The sequence below is a fragment of the Dermacentor silvarum genome, chromosome 3 (assembly GCF_013339745.2).
Source record: "Dermacentor silvarum isolate Dsil-2018 chromosome 3, BIME_Dsil_1.4, whole genome shotgun sequence".
NCBI classification, from domain to species: Eukaryota; Metazoa; Arthropoda; class Arachnida; order Ixodida; family Ixodidae; genus Dermacentor; species Dermacentor silvarum.
Genome location: NC_051156.1, coordinates 99,512,983 through 99,533,427, shown reverse-complemented (window position 1 = coordinate 99,533,427; position 20,445 = coordinate 99,512,983). Strand labels below are relative to the sequence as shown.

General features: G+C 47.2%; 1 protein-coding gene across 1 annotated transcript in view; it reads right to left on the bottom strand.

The window, feature by feature from the left end:
• Positions 1-7,386: 7,386 nt before the first annotated feature.
• Positions 7,387-20,445, bottom strand: part of LOC125944303 (phosphate-regulating neutral endopeptidase PHEX-like) — a 17,192-nt gene continuing 4,133 nt past the window's right edge. The window contains exons 2-3 of the mRNA XM_049664668.1: positions 13,247-14,969; positions 7,387-8,021 (exon numbers count right to left, since the gene is read on the bottom strand). Coding sequence (XP_049520625.1) covers positions 13,476-14,969 — 1,494 coding nt within the window. The 3' untranslated portion in view covers positions 7,387-8,021; positions 13,247-13,475. The remainder of the gene's footprint in view (positions 8,022-13,246; positions 14,970-20,445) is intronic.

Here is a 20,445-nt window from a genome sequence, read left to right as displayed (position 1 = left end):
CGAATTCGGCCATGCCAGTTGTGCTCCGCGGCAGAAAAATTGTTTGAGGAGCTCCTCAGAATGAACATTTTTGATGACGCTCCATATTCGGTGGTTAGGTCAAGTTTGTACTAAAACTAGATAAATGTGGAGAGCGGGAAAGTCGGTGTTCAGCTGCATGACTTATCGTAACCAATGTCGACTCACATAGGTCGCGAAGCTTCGGGCGAAAAGCGGTTCAGAACGAATTGTCACCGACATCAGCAAGGGTGGTTATGGGAGCAGTGATTGAAGCGCCACTGTGTTTGGAGGGTACAAACAGTGGGAAAGAAAAAAAAAGCCTTTTATAATTAAAGAGAGACACGGTTAGATTCATTCAACGAAAATAAAGTTCCTAATCAATTTTATTTACGCATGGCGAGAAAAGAAGAGACAATTCTGTTTTACTTGATCATTGTCAGTAAATACCTTTTTTTCAGCGCCCACCGTAACCGCTCTCATCGATAGCGTCGGGCGTTCACGCCGCGATCACTTGCAATGCAATGCAGCTCTTGAAGTGGGCAGAAAGGCGCGCTCGTAAAGTTCACCTGTTAGAATACGCCCCCTCACATGTATTGTTTTGCTTGCCGACGTTTGTCTAAATTTGGCGACGGGTAGTTTCATTGTTTTCTAACCTGTTCAGTCAAAAGCAGTAAGTTGCGACCGGCAGATGATTGTTCACTTTAGTTGTTTTTGTGCGACAGCGCTGGCCGACGGGCTTGGCGTCCAACGAAATGACGAGCACTCTACACCTAAAGCGTTCGTCGGCCTCCAAAGAAAGTATGTTCTGTGCAGGGATGCGATTTCGACACCCGTACGGCTGACCTTTTCCTGCATCGCTTTCCGTGCTGAAAGCTCGGAACTCCCATCAAGTCGTATGGCGGGGCATTTGAATATACAGCTGTAATGGCAGGTCTCGAAAACGAATTTCGCGACTTTCAGAACAAAATGACGTCACTTCTGTTTTCAGCAGATATGACGTAACATTATTTTTTTCTTCCGCCGGAAGTGTTCCCTCCTCACACAGATGGCGCTAAACCCCATGAACCGCCGATGAACCGCCACGTTTCGAACGTATGGGCTTCTATGGAAGCTTCGCTACCAGGTATAGCTATCTTGATCGTAACCGTAAAACTGCAACCTGCGGCTGCTAATAACGCTGCTACCTTCTCAGTGAGCGGTAACCGTGGCTGTAACCGGCACGTGAAAAATGATTTTGCTACACATGCACCGTGGTTGAACGCACGTTTGGTGCTTAGCCAACCATCGCACGACGCTTTTCGATTTGCAGAAATTACTCGTGGCGAACAATGTGCGCGCGTTTTACTTATTTGTTTACCCTTAGCCAGCTCAAAACTATGCGCCGCATGCAAATTTGCAAGAAAGCTCGACGTGTAGCTCAGCACAAACCATTATTGACCATTGCTCAGAAGCATCAATGTGCTCACCTGCTTCTAAAAGAAAAAAAAAAGAACGAAGAATGAAAAGCAGCAAACTGAGTACAATGTCAAATACTGGCTTCCTTGATGCGGAGTAGAAGATTGAAGCTGTAATTTACGTAATAGAATGTGAATTTGCGCTGTCTTCCACACCATCGATCACATGCCACAGTTCGCTCAACACAAGTCTGGCAGTAAAAAAGCTACCGCCAAGCGAAAATTCCTGCTGCCAAAGCGCGAGTGTGGAAGGTACGCAGACCTTGCATTCTCAATAAATACCCTAATCTTCATTACGTACCAAATAAAATTTTCCCCTAATCACCGCAATTTATTCGTAAATTACTACCTCCTCGTGAAAAAAAAAAATTCCGCATGCGCCATGTGTACCCGTCGATATTACTATGGAGCACATTGCCATGGGACAGAACAAAAAAAAAAGATGCGCGAGAACCCACCTGAGAGTGTGTGTTGACGGTAATGCGTTAAGCACAGCATGAATATAGCGACTCAAAGTGTTCCCAATGACGAAACGAGTTATGCATGAGGCGCGTACTGCAGCTGGATTCCTCTTTCGCGTTTCTCCAAGAACACTTGGGCGCCATCAATGGGAGCCGCGTCGAAGCCTGCGCGTGGCGCATCAAATGCATCGCGCGCCGGTGCACGCGAACGCTGAGAAATGCGTAATGCAGCAACCTTGCACTTCTGTGGACGCTGCGCTTACCGGTGGCGCTACCGATATGTCCGCGCGTGGCGTCCGAGACGAGAAGCGCGGCGCGTCGGTGCCTGCTAACGCCGAAAGTTGTTCCCTCGCTTTGAGCACTCAGTGGCACATACTGGGTGAGCCCAATTGGCGAGATGGTCATTAAAGAGCGGCATGCATACACAGTGCATTGAAGGTGCAGCCTGTTTATGCGCAGGGTCGTGAGCAACCCTTGTGATGTTGGTTCGGTTCCGCTGAGCGTCGGAGAAATTTCGGGGATGTTTTTCATCATTGTACAGCGGCAGATCCCCAGAGGCCCATGAGTATAGTTACCTAAGTTGGCGTCAAAGACGTTCGTTGAAGGTGGTGCACACCTACAGTCTAAGAAGAAAAGGAGGGAAGGGGGTATTGGAGGTTACTCCTTTAGGGGAGGAACTGATTTGCCACAACCATTCCTCCTTTTAGGGGGTAAGTGAGAGGGGATGAACTGTTACTCCCCATGCGGAGGACTAACTTTGCTCTTTTCCGATGCTCCTCAAGGGAGTAACGGTTATTCTTTCCGATGCTCCTCGAAGATGGAATTAATGAAATTAGCCATTTACACGATGATAAAAAATGACTGGGCTCTTGCAGGTAGGATTTGAACTCACGTTCCTCTCGCTCACAAGTCGGTTACCCTAGCCACTTCACCATGGCAGATCGATGGACAAGTTAGGTTACCGAGACGAGGTTAACCAACATAACGCAGGTGCGGGAATACAGAGGAGACTCGGCATTTGGTGTATGCTATGCCGGGAGAGTCTAACGTTACGCATACTTACAAATATAAGCGACTACATAAAGAAAGCTGCCCGATTATTCTTACGGTGATTTAAACTGAGACATTACGTGGTCTTCGTGCAGCGAGCGCAGACGGGGCACGACAGAGAAGGACAACTTCTCTATCGCTTAGCGTGCCCCTTTCGAGCTACACATCGCTTCAGTTAAGATTATAATCTCCTTGGAACGAAAGGAACTCCTTAGATACTATTGGCCAAGAAACTCTGGCAATCCATTTATGACTTGCGCGCTTAATGTGTATCGTTCACTTATGGTGCGCACGGATACGAAGTGCACGGCTCTTCAGATTCCGCCTTTTAAATTTCAGGCAATGTTCTCACGAAGATGCAAAATGCTGCTTTACATCTAGTTCAGTAGACAGTATACGAACTTCCAACTATTCATGATATATGGACAATACCGCGTTCGCCGCATCACTTCACGAGACGGAAGAAAACGGCAGAGTGCATGGGGAGTAACTGCTGCAGTTCGTCCTCCCCGTTGCTCTCTTTCGGACCAGGGATCGTACACTTACTCTCCAAAATTTGCACACGCCACGCACACTCCTGCAGTTACTCCCTTGAGGGACGAAAGTGCTCTTTTTTGAACTAAGTGTGCAGTTACTCCCGTTTTTCCCGGCATACGTCTTAGAGTGTACTGGCATATACCCAGTGAACCAAGTTGGCATAAAAAAAATGTGCACTGCACAAAACCACACACCGACGGGCCCGTACCCAGTACTCAAAGTCGGCGTCAAAGAGTGTATTCGAACAGTGGTACCTACCATATCCTGCATCTACGTGACCCGTGTCGGCGTGGAAGAGGTTCGTTGAAGATTTGCACGTATCTACAGACTGAGCCAAGTTGTTGGATGGTTGGTATAGAACCTCGGCACAGAAGCCCGACGCGCTACCCTGTAGACCACGAACTACCCACTGCACTGCTAGGCAGTGGCACTGCTAGGCACTAAAATGGTTACATACAAACATACGTAGATAGGAACAGATGGATACACAGACACACACGCATACATAGCCCCCGGAAAGCGCATGAAATACCCAAAGAATGCTAACGCATTAACGAACCGTTGAAAGGGAAGCTTCGCAGAAGGCAGAAAATTCGGTGGGTTGATGGAATTTGCAGGCGCAAGTTTGAATCACCTAGCGCAAAACAAGGTATTTGGAGGTCGCTGGCAGAGACGTTCGTCCTGCAGTGGACATAAAATAGCCTGATGATGACGATGGGTCGCTGTGTGTTATTGGGTATGGACCTGCTTTCAATGAACTTCAATAATGCCAATTTGGAGTGCTGGACGGGCCATACTTGGTCTGTGCCGCTGTTCAGTGAACCTCTTTGACTTCAACTTGGTTCACCATGTATGTTCCACTATTGAACGAACATTTTTGTCACCAACTTGGGTAACTGGAGATGTGCCACAGCATACGGGCTGCTCTTCTATGAGGTAAAAAAAAAAGATCCTTTAAAATTTGTGCCGCTGCTCGGTGGCATACGAGTGGACTACGCAGCGACGCCACCAGATGGTGCAGTGTGTGCAGTGGCAAGAGCGAGGGAAGAGCCCGGCGACATCCACGTTTCGGCGTTGGTTAAACGGTGTGTGACTAGATTGCTTAAGTGCCAATGCCATTTACGCCGACAATCATCGCGAGATGGGTTCTGCCAGAACCGGTAATGCGTTAGCATTCTACGGGTACTTCACGCACTTTTCCGAGGGCTACGTATCTATCTATCTATCTATCTATCTATCTATCTATCTATCTATCTATCTATCTATCTATCTATCTATCTATCTATCTATCTATCTATCTATCTATCTATCTATCTATCTATCTATCTATCTATCTATCTATCTATCTATCTATCTATCTATCTATCTATCTATCTATCTATCTATCTATCTATCTATCTATCTATCTATCTAATCGGCTTCCCGCCTACCTGGGTGTCATCGGGTATTCGTGGTTGGATGCTTAGCACATCAGGCTGCTGTCCTGAGGTAACAGGTGTTAAATATCAGAGGAAGAGGGCGACCACGGGGACTAGCGCGCTGAGCGCAAGCGGCTCGCTCGGGATCTCGCGCTTCTGGACTGATTCGAACGGCCGGTATGGACGCGTTGTTACTTTCCTTCGGGCAATAAACTTGCCCTTTACCGCCCTTATACTGCGAAGACTCCTTTGTTTTACGACGGGGCCTGAGACCAACCATCGGACCAACTTGGGTTATTGAGTATGTGGCAATGTTTATAAACGCGCCTCTCCTCAACGAAGCTCGTTCACGCCGACATGGCTAGCCTGCAACCAACCTCTTTGATGCCAACTGGAGCCAATCGGTATGTGCCAGTATATAGGTGTGCGCCGCTCTTCGCGACGAACGTCTTTCATGGCAACTTGGGCAACTACGTGTGTGTCACTTGGAATGTTCCGCTCCACAACCATTAAAAATAGCCTTTAAATTTCTCCCATGCTATGCGGAATCCAACCCACGTCACGAGAAGTCCTCCAGGACAGCAACCGGACACTTCAGCGAGATACGCCGTGAATGTACTGGCCATGTGCCACTCTTCAATGAACCTCTCGAGTGTCGCGAACTCGGGTCACCGAGTAGGTGTGAGGTCCATCGAGGCAACAATTCTCAGCGTTCGCAGGCACCGGCGCGCCACGCTTGTCTCGGAGGCGACGCGCGCGCTTCTAGGCAGTGCCACTAGAGGCACTGCGTGTCCAAAATGAAGCGCCCGATTGCTGCATGACTCGTTTCTCAGCGTTGGCACGCACCGGTGAGCCGTGCATTTCGGATGCCACCCCAGGCTTGCCAGCGGCGAGGCTTGATGGTAGGTGACTGGCCTCAGATTTTTATGAGCAAAGTTTATTGTATAATGATATGCAAGTAAACTATCCATTCAAATACGTCTGCGCCGTGTAAGCGTTAAACTGAGGAAACTTTGTAATTCTTCATGTCGTTTTTCTTGTTGATCGGGAGCAAATGAAATTTAAGCATTAAAGACTTACAGCTTCAAACCTTTTTTTTTTACAGAACATTGGGAAATAAGTTTTCGGTGAAGCTACAGATCAAAGTCAAAAACAGAACAAAATAGAAAATTAGGTTACTAATGTAGTCGTACCTTCTCTGTTTTCTTTTTTATATTGCACACTCGTACTTGCAAGAGGTGTTTTGTGACGCGAAGCGTCTTACACCTCGATTAGCACAAGGGGTCGCTTGCGAAAGCCGCACGTGACGAAAACATGTTATAATATTATTGCTTATAACTTTGCAACCGTACTACCCACGCGCCTACCTTGGTATTGTTGTGTGCAGAACAGAAACCATTTTCTCAATCATGCATTGGTCGCATGCACGGATGGCGCCGTTTTATTAGGACCTAACGTAACACCGCTGTAAATGGAAAAGTACTCGACCTAATTCTCACGATGCAATGCTTCCTAGAAGCTTGCAAGTATTCCAGGCTAAATACAGCGTGTTTTTTTAGGTGCACCAAATTTTTTAAATTAGAAAATAGATATCTTGGTCACGTTATGTTTAGCATTCGAGTGTACGGATTGGCGGCCTCTAGATACAGAGCAATTTCCGCACTTACGTGCGTAATTAGCAAAGTTACGGTAATTGACTTTCTAATTATCAACAATAGGTGGCTACAGCAAATGTGTAATTTGGGGCGCGTCCTCAACACTACCTATCCAAACAATCAAATTTTGAATAGCGGAGTTCATGTGGGAGCTACGCGAACAATTAGTTCCCCTTGGCAGGCTCCTTGAAACCGAAACTGGCCGCAAAAAGAGCGTCTGTGTCGTCGATGTCACCGCCGATCTTGAGTCACTGCCTCGGATCTCATTTTTCAATAGTTCCCTCTGCATTACTCTTCACAGCAAGCGTTGCATATTACGATGAAAATCGGCGCTCTTAACAATATAAACTGCACATGACGCTTCCTTCGGAAAACCATAACTTCAGCCCATAGAAAGCCCCACTCGTCCGACACCAGCAATGCGCTTATGACAGTAAAAGGAGGTCTGTGTGCTATGGATTCTGTCACTCGGCAACGAAATAAAACGTGTTTACGCACGCAGACATGAGCGATATACTATTGGTGTGAAACGATAATATTGAACGCACGTGACGTCCACAGAACCGACAAAAAGCTTCGTTCTGCCCAGCCAGGATTCGCAAAAGCGCGATGCTGTGATTACAAATAAAGCAAAAAAAAAACAAATAAAAGAAATGCACTTCCCATGTACGGACCCAAAATTATATATATGCTGAGTTGTGATTGCTTGTACTACCAAATGCATGCGCTGCGTACAGTCATGAGCACACAAAAAACACAGAAGGTAGCGTTAAAGCCAAAGATCACTTATTAAAGGCCCAAAAGGAAGCAACACAATAGCTTGAACGCCAGCAAAACGCTCCAAGCCAAGTACTAGTGTGTCCCTGCGACGACAAATTAATGGTCTCTAAAAACTGACAAGGTAATTGTTGCCTTTGACAAGAACATCTCGGGCATGCAAAAAGCCCTAACTGCGTCCAATCTTCCTTGTTTTCACGCACGACGCGTTTAACCCTGTGCACACGAGTAGGGCGCGACCGCCCAGCCCCTTCACTCACGCACACGTCCGCAATTCAAGTGAAAAAGGTGCACCGCCTCCTTGGGTTCATCGGGGAACCCAGGGGGCAGCGGAATGCCCGAGAAAAGGCCTCCGAACTGCGCACGGCCTTGTTGCAGTCCACGGTGTGTGGACCAACGGCTCCGGGTAACGTGCACGTCATGTAGCACAAGGTCATGAAGAACACTTGGTCGCCCGAGAGACCACCAGGAATGACCCGCGGAACTTTCTCGGCACCATCATCCAGAGAGTGGCGGTAAGCCGCATAGGCAACCTCGACAGCGGGGATCTCCGGGAAGACGCTGATTATTTTTCCGGTAGCGCTCTGGTTGTTCTTGGTGTTTCCGCCGACATTCCTCTGCGTCGTGTCCAGGCAGCCATTCCGTTCTTCGAAAGCCTTCGCCGAAGCGCTGCAGGTGAATTGAGTGTTCAACATTACGGTCACGGAAAAGAATACGTTGATGCAAAGCACGCTGTCACAGCACGCAACGCCGAGGCGGAACATAATGGTTCCTGTCATCACAAAGGTTTTAACGCGATAGCGTTAAGGGCTCCGTGTCGCAGAAAATCCGGCGTCGGTATTCGTGTAAGTGTCGGCGTCCATGGTGGAGAAAATCATCCCGAATCACCCCGACCAAGCAGGCCATCGCATGGCGCATAGGCGTTAGTAATAACAAAATGGAATTTCTCAAAGCAAAATCCGTCAGAAATATGCTAAAGTATGTCTTAAATACAACCTACAGACATGATGCGTTCGTATTGTAATTTGAATGTACGAGAAAGGATAAACACAAACCCTTTTTCCCGCATTTCTACCATACCAACAGCGGCGCGCCCGGGTAAAAACACCATCCAGACAGCACTTGCCTCCTCGGCAGCGTAAAACGATCGCGGCGCGCAGAGGCGAAGGTGGAGAAAAAAAGTCGCAGGCCTGCGCGGCACACGAAGCACAGTCACAGCGTAAGCTGGTGAGTGGCAGTAGCTCTAATTTCGGCACCACGCACAATAGGGTTTTCGCGGTAAAGTCTTTTCGCCTCGTTTTGACGAGAACGATCTGAACTGTCCGCCCGGCGTCGACGTCGAGCAGCGGTTTGTAATGCTCTCTGCACAGCAGTCTGCTGAGCCCGATGATGCCTGGCTGTAGCCGCGCACGTAGCTCTACGATTCGCTTCTTCAACAGCGGTTCGCACCTTGCGAGGAGACGCCATAATGTGTACCGATGAGGTATCCAGAATAGCAGGCACAGTTACATGCAGCATGCAACTGCTACGAGTATATGCAACTTACATGTCGGGCACGATGCGTTTGCAGGCGCCTTAACGAGATGGCGCCACCATACTAGCAGATGCTCGGGGTCGCATTGATTCCGCGCCTCGTCTGAACCACATCTCGTCGTCTGCACCTGCGCGCTTGCCTAGGGAGCGTTTATAGGACTTTTTTCCGCTGCCTGATCGCAAACGTTTGCGTGGCTCAGTGGTAAAGTATCCGACTCCCGCGCAGCGGGCCTGGCTTCGATCCCGGCGAGGACCGGGTGCTTTTTTGACATTTCCGGCGCGATAGCGGTTATGGTCACCGGCCTCGGCGGCGGTGAACACCACCGCGAACCGCAACGACTATTGGAATGAGCCCATAACAGCTTACGCTGTAAAAGGAAGCTGTAGTTGCCGGGAAGCCTGACAAGCATTCAGGGATCTTTGAATGCTATCGCGTTTCACTCTTAAAGGCAAAACTTAAGCATCCTCCAAATGTTTAATATTCTCTTGAGTTGCATGGATTGCTTACTTTATACTTAGTGTACGGTTCGTGCAAAGGCAAGCGCACTGTAGTAGGATACAACTTAAAGAAAAAGATAGCAGTTGGCTACACAGGCACACGGATCGCGTGGGGTTGTGTTACTCCGCCAGCCAATGACAGACGCAAACAAAATCATCATCGTGCAACCTTTTCAATATGGCGTCGTACTTGATACGACTGTACTTGACGTACTTGCACGTTTCACTATAATAGACGAGTGAAAACGTATAAAATGACGCGCGTTTAATTCTATTTTGTGGTTACCGCCTTATTTAGGTAACAGGGAAAGTTTGAAGTACTAACTGTTTGCAGCCTCGCGGAGGAACATTGACTGCTGGTCATGAGGGCGTGGGCGGGGCTTCACTGCAGACCTATATTGTAACCGACCATAACGCACATTTAAACCCAGGCAACACTGCCAATCTTACGGCAAAGGGGGGGGGGGTGAAACACCTTTCTAACTGATCATAAAATGGCCTATTATAGTACGTCGTCGCACGAATCTCATGCCGCAAAATGTTGAACAATAAGTGTAGTCATCGCACCGATACCCGGATTTCTTTCTCTTTTCGCGTCCGCTAGCGCGCTGGCAGGTACACAGCGGATAAGGCAAGACAGTAAAGCCGCCCCGACCAAAAGTTGAGTGTCGCGGCGACGAAAGGGCTCGTCGCGGCGCCCTGTGGCGGCCGCAGAAGACATTTGCTACACAGCTGGCCGCTGCCATGTCGGAGGCAACGCGCAACCGATGAAGCTGCGCGCACTGCAAAGATGAAATAACTCTTCTGTGTCCTTTTGAGATCCCAGACGCACCTATCCTTCATTTATTTAGCTTAAAATTTGCAATTATGTATTGCCGAGAATATTCTCGCGATCACGAAATCAGCCAGTAGCGTTTGTGGACCAACTGCTTTCGATGACGACATTGGGGATGCGAGAACAAGCGACTGCTCAGTGCTTTTCACACGAGGTTTTAAATTCGCGTTGCATGTAATGCAATAATTCTTGGCTCACATGTTTGCACGAGCCTCGTTAACAGATGGGTACCTTTTCTGATATGTTCAAGAAGTGTTTCAAGGCCGCTTTGGTACTGTGACGACTGTGATCTTACGTGCTTTCCCGTATCCTTCACCATGCCTGTAGCAAGGTCGTCGTCACCGGCTGAGCGAACACGTCCGCAATTTGTTGCCAACAATTTCAGACAACAATCCGGGCTGTAGAGCGGCACAAGAGTCGTTCTGATCCTCAGCACCATGTCTCAGGTTCAAACGTCGACCGCGATATATATATCCGCATTTCGCTGAGCGCATCTTACAGAATCGCTGCTTCATACCTATAGTTATGCCGGGTCTTTGTAAGCCAATTTTGAATGGTTCATTAAAAGGTATTCATTGAACAATTGTGATTACCTACATGGACATCGTCATGCTTATGCAGGCAATTAGTGCATCTTGTAGGAATCCACATAGAATTACAAAACAGCACGATCTTTGTCAGGCATTGTATAACATTTTCTGGAATATAGAATAAATAAAACGACAAATGCCTTAAATGTAACGCCTTCCTTATAAACATTTGCTAAAAGACAGAGCGCGTGCCACCCTTTTATCTTTAGCACATGGAATATGCTGAACCGCTGTATTTTTCTCGCAACATGTGTGATATGCCATGGGAGTGCGCACTTCCTCATGTTGTTTCGCGGAACTGTATCTGACGACCGCCACTGGTATGAATCTCAGTGGATAAACATAGGTTTGCTCTCGAATATGGTTGAATGCCAAATATTTTTATTTAGAAAGGTTCATTGAAATCAATGTTGTCTTAGTTCTATTCGATGCAGATTGGACATATAGATATAGTAAGGAACACGTAACGGGGGTCGAATTTTTTACTGGAGCTCTCCATTTCGGCGTCCCCCAAGGCCCAGGTACACCTTGTGGAGGTAAAATACAGTCAAGCATGGAAGCACACCTATCGCATGGCTTCTCTGAATATTATGTCGGGACAATGCACATACAGGCTCAACCATATTGATCTTGCGACACGCCATCATAAATAGACAGCGCAGTAAAAGCGAAATATTAGACCTGCCAATAAATCTGTTAGGTATGCAAATCTTTTGAAATAACTATTTACAGTCATGATCGAAAGTTTGAACACAACGGCATCAGCCAAAATTAACTTTTCTTCTATCAATGCTCTGCCACGTGGAAATGATTACAACACATTGCATTGGTAGAGCCCGCCGCACGTAGGCTGTACTATTTGATTCCAGCTGGCATGTCCAAGCACTTTCGGTTTCCAGCACTTTGCCCAGGGGAGTTTGCACTAAACTGAGCAGCTCGATGTTAACATTTTTTTCTGTATTATGTAACAGGAGGTCCCCTTGCGGCCTTGCGCTATGGGACCTCCTTCTAGTACTCATATATCCATGCATTTGTACACATTGTGTGAATAATAATTGATTGATTGATTGATGACCCAAGCGAGAGCTATTGGTCAGGGATACAAGCAGTACTGTCTCGTATTAACCACCACTGATACTTGTTTAACCTATATACGCATGATGATGCAAATCACGAGCGAATGAGCGTCCCCTTTGAAACAGATTGGCGGCGCGTCCCGCTAAGCTGATCTGTTTTCAGAGTGAAGCTTCTTTACTGCACCTTGACCGCATGCGGACTGAAAGTGGTGGAAACCCTCTATTCTGCGTTAAGAGCAATAAATCGCGTCACAAAACCTCTAAACACAGTGTCGCCTCATAGGATCTCTAAAGCACACGGACCTCCTAATGAAATTGCGAATTCTATTCAAAGGATTCCTTGGTATTCTTAAATTTCTTTTTTTCTGGCCTATTCAATTCTCGCGCCACTTGTTACGTGCTTATTTCTAGCTAGGCCCCTAGAATGAGTATGACGCCTCCATCATTTGCATGTTTGTTGTATTTCCCTAATTTTAAGCTACCTCGTTTGGCTGCATTATTTATTATGTAATTTACTTCCCGAAGTTTATACTAATTGTTTTGAGTGCTTTATCAAGGTACTTTTATCTGACATGCTTTACCTTTTTTCTTTAAAGTTGTATTGTTTTGCTTTAAGTTTTTTTGAGTATCTGTATCTTTTTGCTTTAAGTTTTGCATTGGTAAACGTGTAATCTTAAGTTGTTATTGCCATTGCTTAGTTCTTGTTGATAAATTTGCACAGCATACGCTATAAATTTCCGAATTTATCAATATGCACGTGTCAGCGGTGTTTATCGTATGTATTGGCTAGCTGCGCCTTATTTGTGTGATCATTGTCTTTCTTTTTTATTATTAGTGCTTTTTTCATTGCGTGTGTATGTTTTGCTGCCGTGTCTTGCTGTAATTTGTTGTCAGGCGGGTAAGGGGTGTGAAGCTGTCTTTTTGTAGCTTTCTCAACCTCCTCAATTGCTTAATGGAAAATGACGCTTCATTCATTGCTTCATTTATCATAAACTCTCACCTCTACATTTCTTTTTCGACAAACATAAAAAATCGCTTCGTTATGATGGCATCGCAGAACCGGCGCCTCACAGTGTACATGTGAACGAACTGTTTAGGTTGCGGTATAACCTGTGAACAGTGTAGTGCATAAACATAAACATTGCATCAAAATAAAGCAGTGACCAGTGCGGTGTAAAACGGAGCTTTGCAAGAGAACATGTTGCGTGACTAGCACTCATAAATTCTGTCGTATAAGAGGCTGAAAACAGTGTGAGAGTAAATAATTCGTCATATGTAACCAGAGCACGCCATGAGGCCACATCGTTGTCAAAGACAATCGACTATTGACTGAGAAAGTGACCTTGAAATTTAGCAACTTACTTCGACAGAAACGAGTCACCGAACGTGCCGTTGGGATGCCATCTGAGCCCTTGGCTGTCCAAGGACGCGACCAGTTGCAGTGCCATAGAAAAACCCAGTCCGCCGTACGACATGGCCTTTGTCCCGCCAGCGTAGTAAAGAGGCTTGGTGACAGCGCCCACCGCCACCTTCACGGAGTTATTTGCCGCATCGTAGATGAGATACGGTAACGCATAGTTTACTGTATAGCTCAAGACGTCGATGCCGGGGCGCAGACGGTATGTGCCAGCGGCGCCACGGCTAGACTTGACCCAGTACTCCGCGAACGACGACTCGGCGCTGGGAAAACTTGGTACATCCTCTCGAGCGCATCGCTCTCCAGGTACTTCGCTGGGGGCCACAACTTCAGGTGCGTGGATGACAGCTTCTCGGCTGCGAGCTGCCGGCTCTCGGCGTCCAGCCACTGCGAAGCGTTCACCAAGTCGACGGCGGCCGAGACGAGGCTGTCGAAACGGGCGCTGACGATTGCACGCTCCTCCCGCGAGAAGAGTGATACAGAGGCGAGCGCTATCACCAGGAAGCGGTAAGCGGTCTCGACGAAGCGCTCGCAGAAGTACGGCCGATATATCGTGACGCCCTGGTCGTAGCGGTTCTCCAGGAGCCTGTAGTCCACCGCGGGAGAAAACAGCTGCACGAAGGACCAGGCTATCAGAGACAGCAGTTCAGGCTCCTTGTACGATGCCATCACGCCGGCCAACGTCCGGAAAAAACCCGCGTCGCCTAAAAGCACCTGGTCACTATGTTCCACCTCAGGCTCGAGCTTGGACTGCCTGAAGGCATGCAGCCAATGCTGGGAGTCGATAGACGGAGTGTACGCTCCCATACCGGCGATCGTAGCAAGCACTGGATGCACGACGGCAGGCCGCATGTTTGTCAGGAGTCTCCTATAGACATCACCTTCCATGGCTAGTGCTGACTCTATGACAGTCTTGTTTACTACAGATTCATCGTGCTTGCCGCTCAAGATAAAGTAGAACGTGGCCCAGTACTTGTCGTATCCTCCCGAATTCTTAACCGTGAGATGGTGTTGGTACATCAGGGGTATCAGGGAACCAGGATCCATGGTGAAGCGCCAGTTTGGTGCAGACTCCAATCGCTGTGCCCTCACTTGAAAGAAGAGCGGGACCTGCCACTTGAATGCCAGCGTCATTAGTACTTCGAGAGCAGAGGCGCCACCTGGCTCCGATTCCTCGGGCCAAGTGAGCCTGCATTCCTTGAAGAAGTTCCAGAATATCTCCACGTTAGAGCCGTACTCTAAGCGGTCGCCCATACAAGACGAGTACATGGCTAGTGGCTTGAGACCGGCCCGAATTATCTTCGACCCTTGACGTAGCACGTCATTGAACTTTGGGAACCACGACTTGCGTACGTCATCCATAGCCGAGTTAGAGTGTTCGAGGTAGCCCTGGGGAGGCGACCACGCGGAACAAACGTAGGCGCTGAAGTTCTCACACGGATCGAGACTGCGGTTCAATCTGCCGAAAATACGATAGCTGTGACGCAAACAGTCTTCAGTCTCGCACAGTGGTTGGGTAGGGGCAGACCGCTTGTCTCGCATGAACGTGATCAGAACGGTAATTAATGCGACTGTGATGAAAAATACGAAGACGATGATGACGACGACTTGTCGTTTGGTTATCGGCACTCCTGCTACTGTGATTACGAGCTCAGGAACACGCCTTGCCTGCAGCGAAAAAGAAAAAAAAAAAACCAGAAGCAATAGCAGTTCATCCACGGTATCCTAATTACTGATCAAGAAAAAATAACATGGCTATTTTATTATTCCCGTTAAATATATTGTCATTCGGTGCTTATCAGTGGTCCTGTATAGTCGTGCCAGAGTAGTGCAATAACATTTCGATAACTGATCTTGAACGCTCTGTATAGGAGAAGCACTTACAATGCATAAGAGGCCCACATGGCTAGGCATACTGGAAATAAGTTACGTCATACACAGGTATATTATGTCGTAGTTCCACTGTGTCACCTGATGGCGTAGGTATTGCGATTCCGTTGTACGGTGAGAAAAGAAGCTGGATATTTAGATACATCTACCTCCTTATTCTGGCGATCTAGGGCAGTTACTAAATGTCTGCAGGAAAGTTTTTGCCCTAAATTGCACAGTACGACTGCAGGTAACTATATGCGCCGGTGATCGCTGATCTATGTTAGTTGTCACCACGCGGAAAGCAAGGCGCCAATCGTGTGATCACCTTGCAGCTGATAGATTTAATGCGCTGCTTTGTCTCGCCGAAGTAGCGCAATAACCACAAATGCCGCTTACGTCTACAGTACAAGCTATGCGCCGGTGATCACTGATCTATGTTAGTTGTCACCACGCGGAAAGCAAGGCGCCAGTCGTGTGATCACCTTGCAGCTGATAGATTTACTGCGCTGCTTTGTCTCGCCGAAGTAGCGCAATAACCACAAATGCCGCTTAAGTCTACAGTACAAGCTATGCACCGGATAAGCATCACGGTGGCGGGGAAACAGAAAACGCGAATAAGGTGGAAAGCGAAGCTCTAAAGTGTGACCAAGTATCAGTGATTCTCTACATACATTGTGTTTCCCGCGGATTAAAGAAGGCAGGCACGGATGTAGGAGTGCGACTACTTTTTCATATACCCCCAGAAAAACATGTTATCTTGCAAAAAGAATAAAGGCAAATCATGCGCTATCAGGCATAGGGCATTTCTTGCCCTGCCTTTGCTTGAATTATGCAACGCGAATTCCCAGGTTTAAAGTCACGCGCTTGTCCTTGTCTGCCCTTCAGTTTATATCTTCGTCCAATGTCGCGATGTGTGATACTAATCTCTTGTTAATAAGCACGTCAGTGGGGTGGCTTGAAAAGTGAACGAAATAAAACTAATCTTTCCTTGCTTACTCACAGGTTCTTAACGCTCAGACCTGATTCATTTTTGGAGAGAAAAAGTTGTTTTTTAAAGCTGATTTTTAGTTTCAGTGATGAAAAAGTGACCGACAAGCACTTCTGTATATTGATATACTTGCTTGTGAAGAAATGCCGTACTTAAAAACTCTGTCTGCCCATCACGCAAGCTTTCTTGTCACCGTGTTTGTTCAGCAGGGTCTGTGTAGAGCTTAGTGTAGGAGGATACATTTATTGAGGCAGAAATGCTACACTGTACTACATAGGCGCAATGCGTTGCCCGCTGCCTGCTTGCGGCTCAGATTAAAGCATTCAACCGCAATAAGAAGGCGAGCAATGCCGTCTGATTAGCTGGTGCATTCTCATATACACTCGGCAAACTGGAAAAGTAAAGGACCAATTAGAGGGGCGTGATTTCCTTGGTTGCCTACGTTCCACGGACTGAAGTTTGCCTACTTGCGTGATGCATGTTTCGGCATTCTTTCTAGCGTCAGCTCACTTCATGACGAATGTCCGGCAGGCGTCGTGTGCCTTGTGACTGTAGGACAGTGATAAGCTGGTGTGTGAGGCTTAGAAATTTGCAGCTCTGAGCTTGTGGCCGTGATTGCTGCGGTCACATCACGCTAAACTTTGTATTCACCCAGCTATGACTGATAAGACTGAAAATCTGTCCTGAAGATTTCGGGAGTGCGTTGCTCTATACACTGTGCCTTTTATAAGTCACATTTTTGCGTGGATACTTGGGCGTCCACATTGTAGTGCGCACGTAATATACAACAATGTAGACTACGCTGGCACATTGTTGGCGCAATATAAATGTCGCGGATAAGATGACCTTACCATCTTCATAGTAACGCCGAGAGGGACATGTTATGCATTTCAACGTATATCAGGAGGCGAAATATAAAAGGAACAATAGCGGTTCGCATTAACGCGTTACACAACAGACAAGCGACAACGAAAGTTTCGCAGACGTCCGCTACGGTAAAGAAATAAAATAAATAAAAGCATTAAGCATTTACTACGCACTGTGGGAATCGAAGATTTTCGAAGCATTTCGCAAGTACCTGGCTATGGCACTGACCCTGCGACGACGCCCCTCGACCCGCTCTGTGACTCTCTCGAGGAATTCGAGCCGGCGCTCAAAATGGAGCTCGGTCATGCTGAGGGTCATAAAGAACGTGGGATTGTCTAGCGGCTGTATCATTGCGAACACGTTCCTCTTTCTCTGCGCTCAGTAGTACTCCAGCAGTACGTCATCCTCGAGATGTCCAAGTAAACCTCTCAGGAATACACTTTCCGGGTTGTGTTCCTGAGCTGCTGAAGTTGGCGAAGACTGCTTCGCATGAAAAAACATCAAGAGTGAACCATGTATGGCAACGTCAATCAGGGGCGGATCCAGGTTTTTTCTGAGGGGGGGGGGGGGTAAGATTCTGTCAATGATGATGATAATGAAAGTAGCCTTTCTTATTTACCGAAATGCACTGTTTCTACTCACGATAAACCCGCCTCTTATACGTCTAGTGCAACAGCCTGTAGCGAAGCCAGGTATCGGTTTTTCCGAACTTATAAGAAAAGAACGTTGCCCAACACAGCCATGAGCTTGGCGGCTGTGCCTGATAATATATCTAAGTCTGTATTGTTTCTGTTAATAAAATTCGGGATGATCTCTTGCTATAGGTGAGTAAGGACGGGTCCGTCTAAGGAATTCTGTTGGGACACCTTGATTTCCTTAAGAAGCTTCTTTATGTCCGGCTGAGAAACCTTCGTTTGCTTTGGAGGACTAACGCTTCCGCTCCAACGCGCCAACCACTACGCTGGTTGTTTACGACATGCGAATCACCGCGTATGAGGACTCAAGACGCCACCTACAAGAAGAACGATGTGGAGTAGCAGTCGAGAGCGCGAGCCAACGTCTTTTGCTTCGGGTTTTGTTTCCCACGCGACGTCATCATTTTACACAAGGCACGCATCTGCTCCCGTTTCTTTAGGTTTTGTTTACCACGCGACGCCATCCTAGGCCCGCGTGCTGGCATTTGCCACTGACGTCACACACCCCCACTTCGCAGCTGCGGCTCGAGGCTTCGCCCGCTCCGCGAGAACGCCCATTCTGACAAACTGATCGGGTGGGTTTAAGCCTCCTATGCTTATTGTATGACAACGAACAGTGCGAAGTCATAAAGGAAAACTTATAGCGTAGGAACGGTACTGTGCTTGCACTGGATGTTGTCAACGTGTAACTGTGCTTACAATGAGTGGTACAGTTGTAAAAGTTGCCTAAGCGTAGTTCTTAGTTTAGTTGTTAGTTACTATTTATATATGAACACTAAGTGGGGTGATGAAGTTACGATATTTGCAGGCGCAAGTTGGAATCAGCTAGCACAAGACAGGGATAATTGGAGATCGCAGGAAGAGGCCTTCGCCCTGCAGTGGACGTAAATATAGGCTGATGCTGATGATAATATATGAACACTTCAGCAAGAGATCTTTTTCATTAAGCAGGTTGGTCGCGGAACCACTTTATTAGTTGTGAAACTGAAAGCTACATACTCCTCCCGAAGAACAGATGAGTTGCAAGAGTGCGGGGAGAGTTACTCCTATGAATACGGTGGACACAACGCTCAACTCTTAAAAATAAAACGTGCACAGCTCAACAGTTTAATATTTTAGTACGGTTTATCACGAATAACGAAAGCAACACGGGAATAATAGAACGTATAAGAAAAAAAATACTGCTGCATTTGTGCACTGTTTGGTCCCTGACAATCTACGCAGGGCAACATCGAGGTCTCACATTTGAGGTACGGGCTAGGTAGTTTTTTCATTTTTGTAGAAACGAACGATACAATTTATATGTCACATATAGATTGCGTAACAGCACGGTATGAATTTCTTGGTGTAAATGTGGCTAGAACTCACGGGAAGCAAAAAAATCATGAGGTATACCACTCTGTGAAGGTGGATGACGACTGAAACTGTTTAGGACAAGACACAGAGGCATCACCATCACTACGACATAAGAAAAGGAGAATTCAAAATGGAGAACGGTAACTTGTATTTCTGGTTTTTATATACATTGGTCGGGACTTACTTTAAGCAAAAAAAAACCCGTAAATCAGAGAGCGTTTTTTTTTTGGTACGCATATTTACCTTTGCTGGCTTCAGTGTCTTGAAAAGAATGCTTGGACACAGGCGAAAAAATTACGGGGGATGCTTAAAACCTTCTAAGAATGGGAAGGCGAAAGCCCAGTTGGACCCATAACGATGTGAAATGAAGCTCTGTGCGCACGCGGCCACGTATACAAGGCGCGCGAGCGCGTTGCGAGCGTGCTAGCGCCGTTTCCAGAACGTTCTACGGGCGCCCGCCGCTGACATTTCTCTCCTCCCCAGCGCCGCCGTTGCCCTTTCCGTCAACACCTCCCTAGCCACAGCTGACATTTCCCTCCTCCTCCCCAGCGCCGCCGTTGCCCTTTCCGTCAACACCTCCCTAGCCACAGCTGACATTTCCCTCCTCCTCCCCAGCGCCGCCGTTGCCCTTTCCGTCAACACCTCCCTAGCCACAGCTGACATTTCCCTCCTCCTCCCCAGCGCCGCCGTTGCCCTTTCCGTCAACACCTCCCTAGCCACAGCTGACATTTCCCTCCTCCTCCCCAGCGCCGACGAACGCGTGAGTAGTGGCACGAGCACGAGGCGAGCGCGAGGCGCACAGCGACCTTGAAACAGAGATTTCAGGTTTTCGTCTGAAAAATGCCGATATGCTTTTCTGTGACATTGTAGCACCAAATTACGCGCAATCACTACGCGGCATTTAAGGGAAGACAGACGAACTGCGAAGGACGGGGGGACATAATAAGTTGATCTATTTACTGCTTAAGTTGATCAAACTTAGACTGTACATTGGCACACTCTTTAGGTCTATGTAAGGTAAGTCTATTTAATGAATGGACTTACCATTAATCCCACTAAAACTAAATTTCTTCTCTTCTCATCCCAAAATAAATCATCACTATGCATTCCGCCCATTTCCATAGGTAACCATTTATTATCAGCAAGTGAAGAATGCACATACTTAGGTGTTATTATTGACTGTAACCTAAAATTTCAGCGCCATATAACTCATATAAAAAGTTATCATATGGAATACGAATTCTCATTAGGTCACGTCCGCTCTTTTCACGACCTGCGTTGCTCTCACTCTATTTCGCGTTTGTACACTCTCACATTAATTACTGCATAACCTCCTGGGGTAACACGTACAGTACTCACCTAAAAC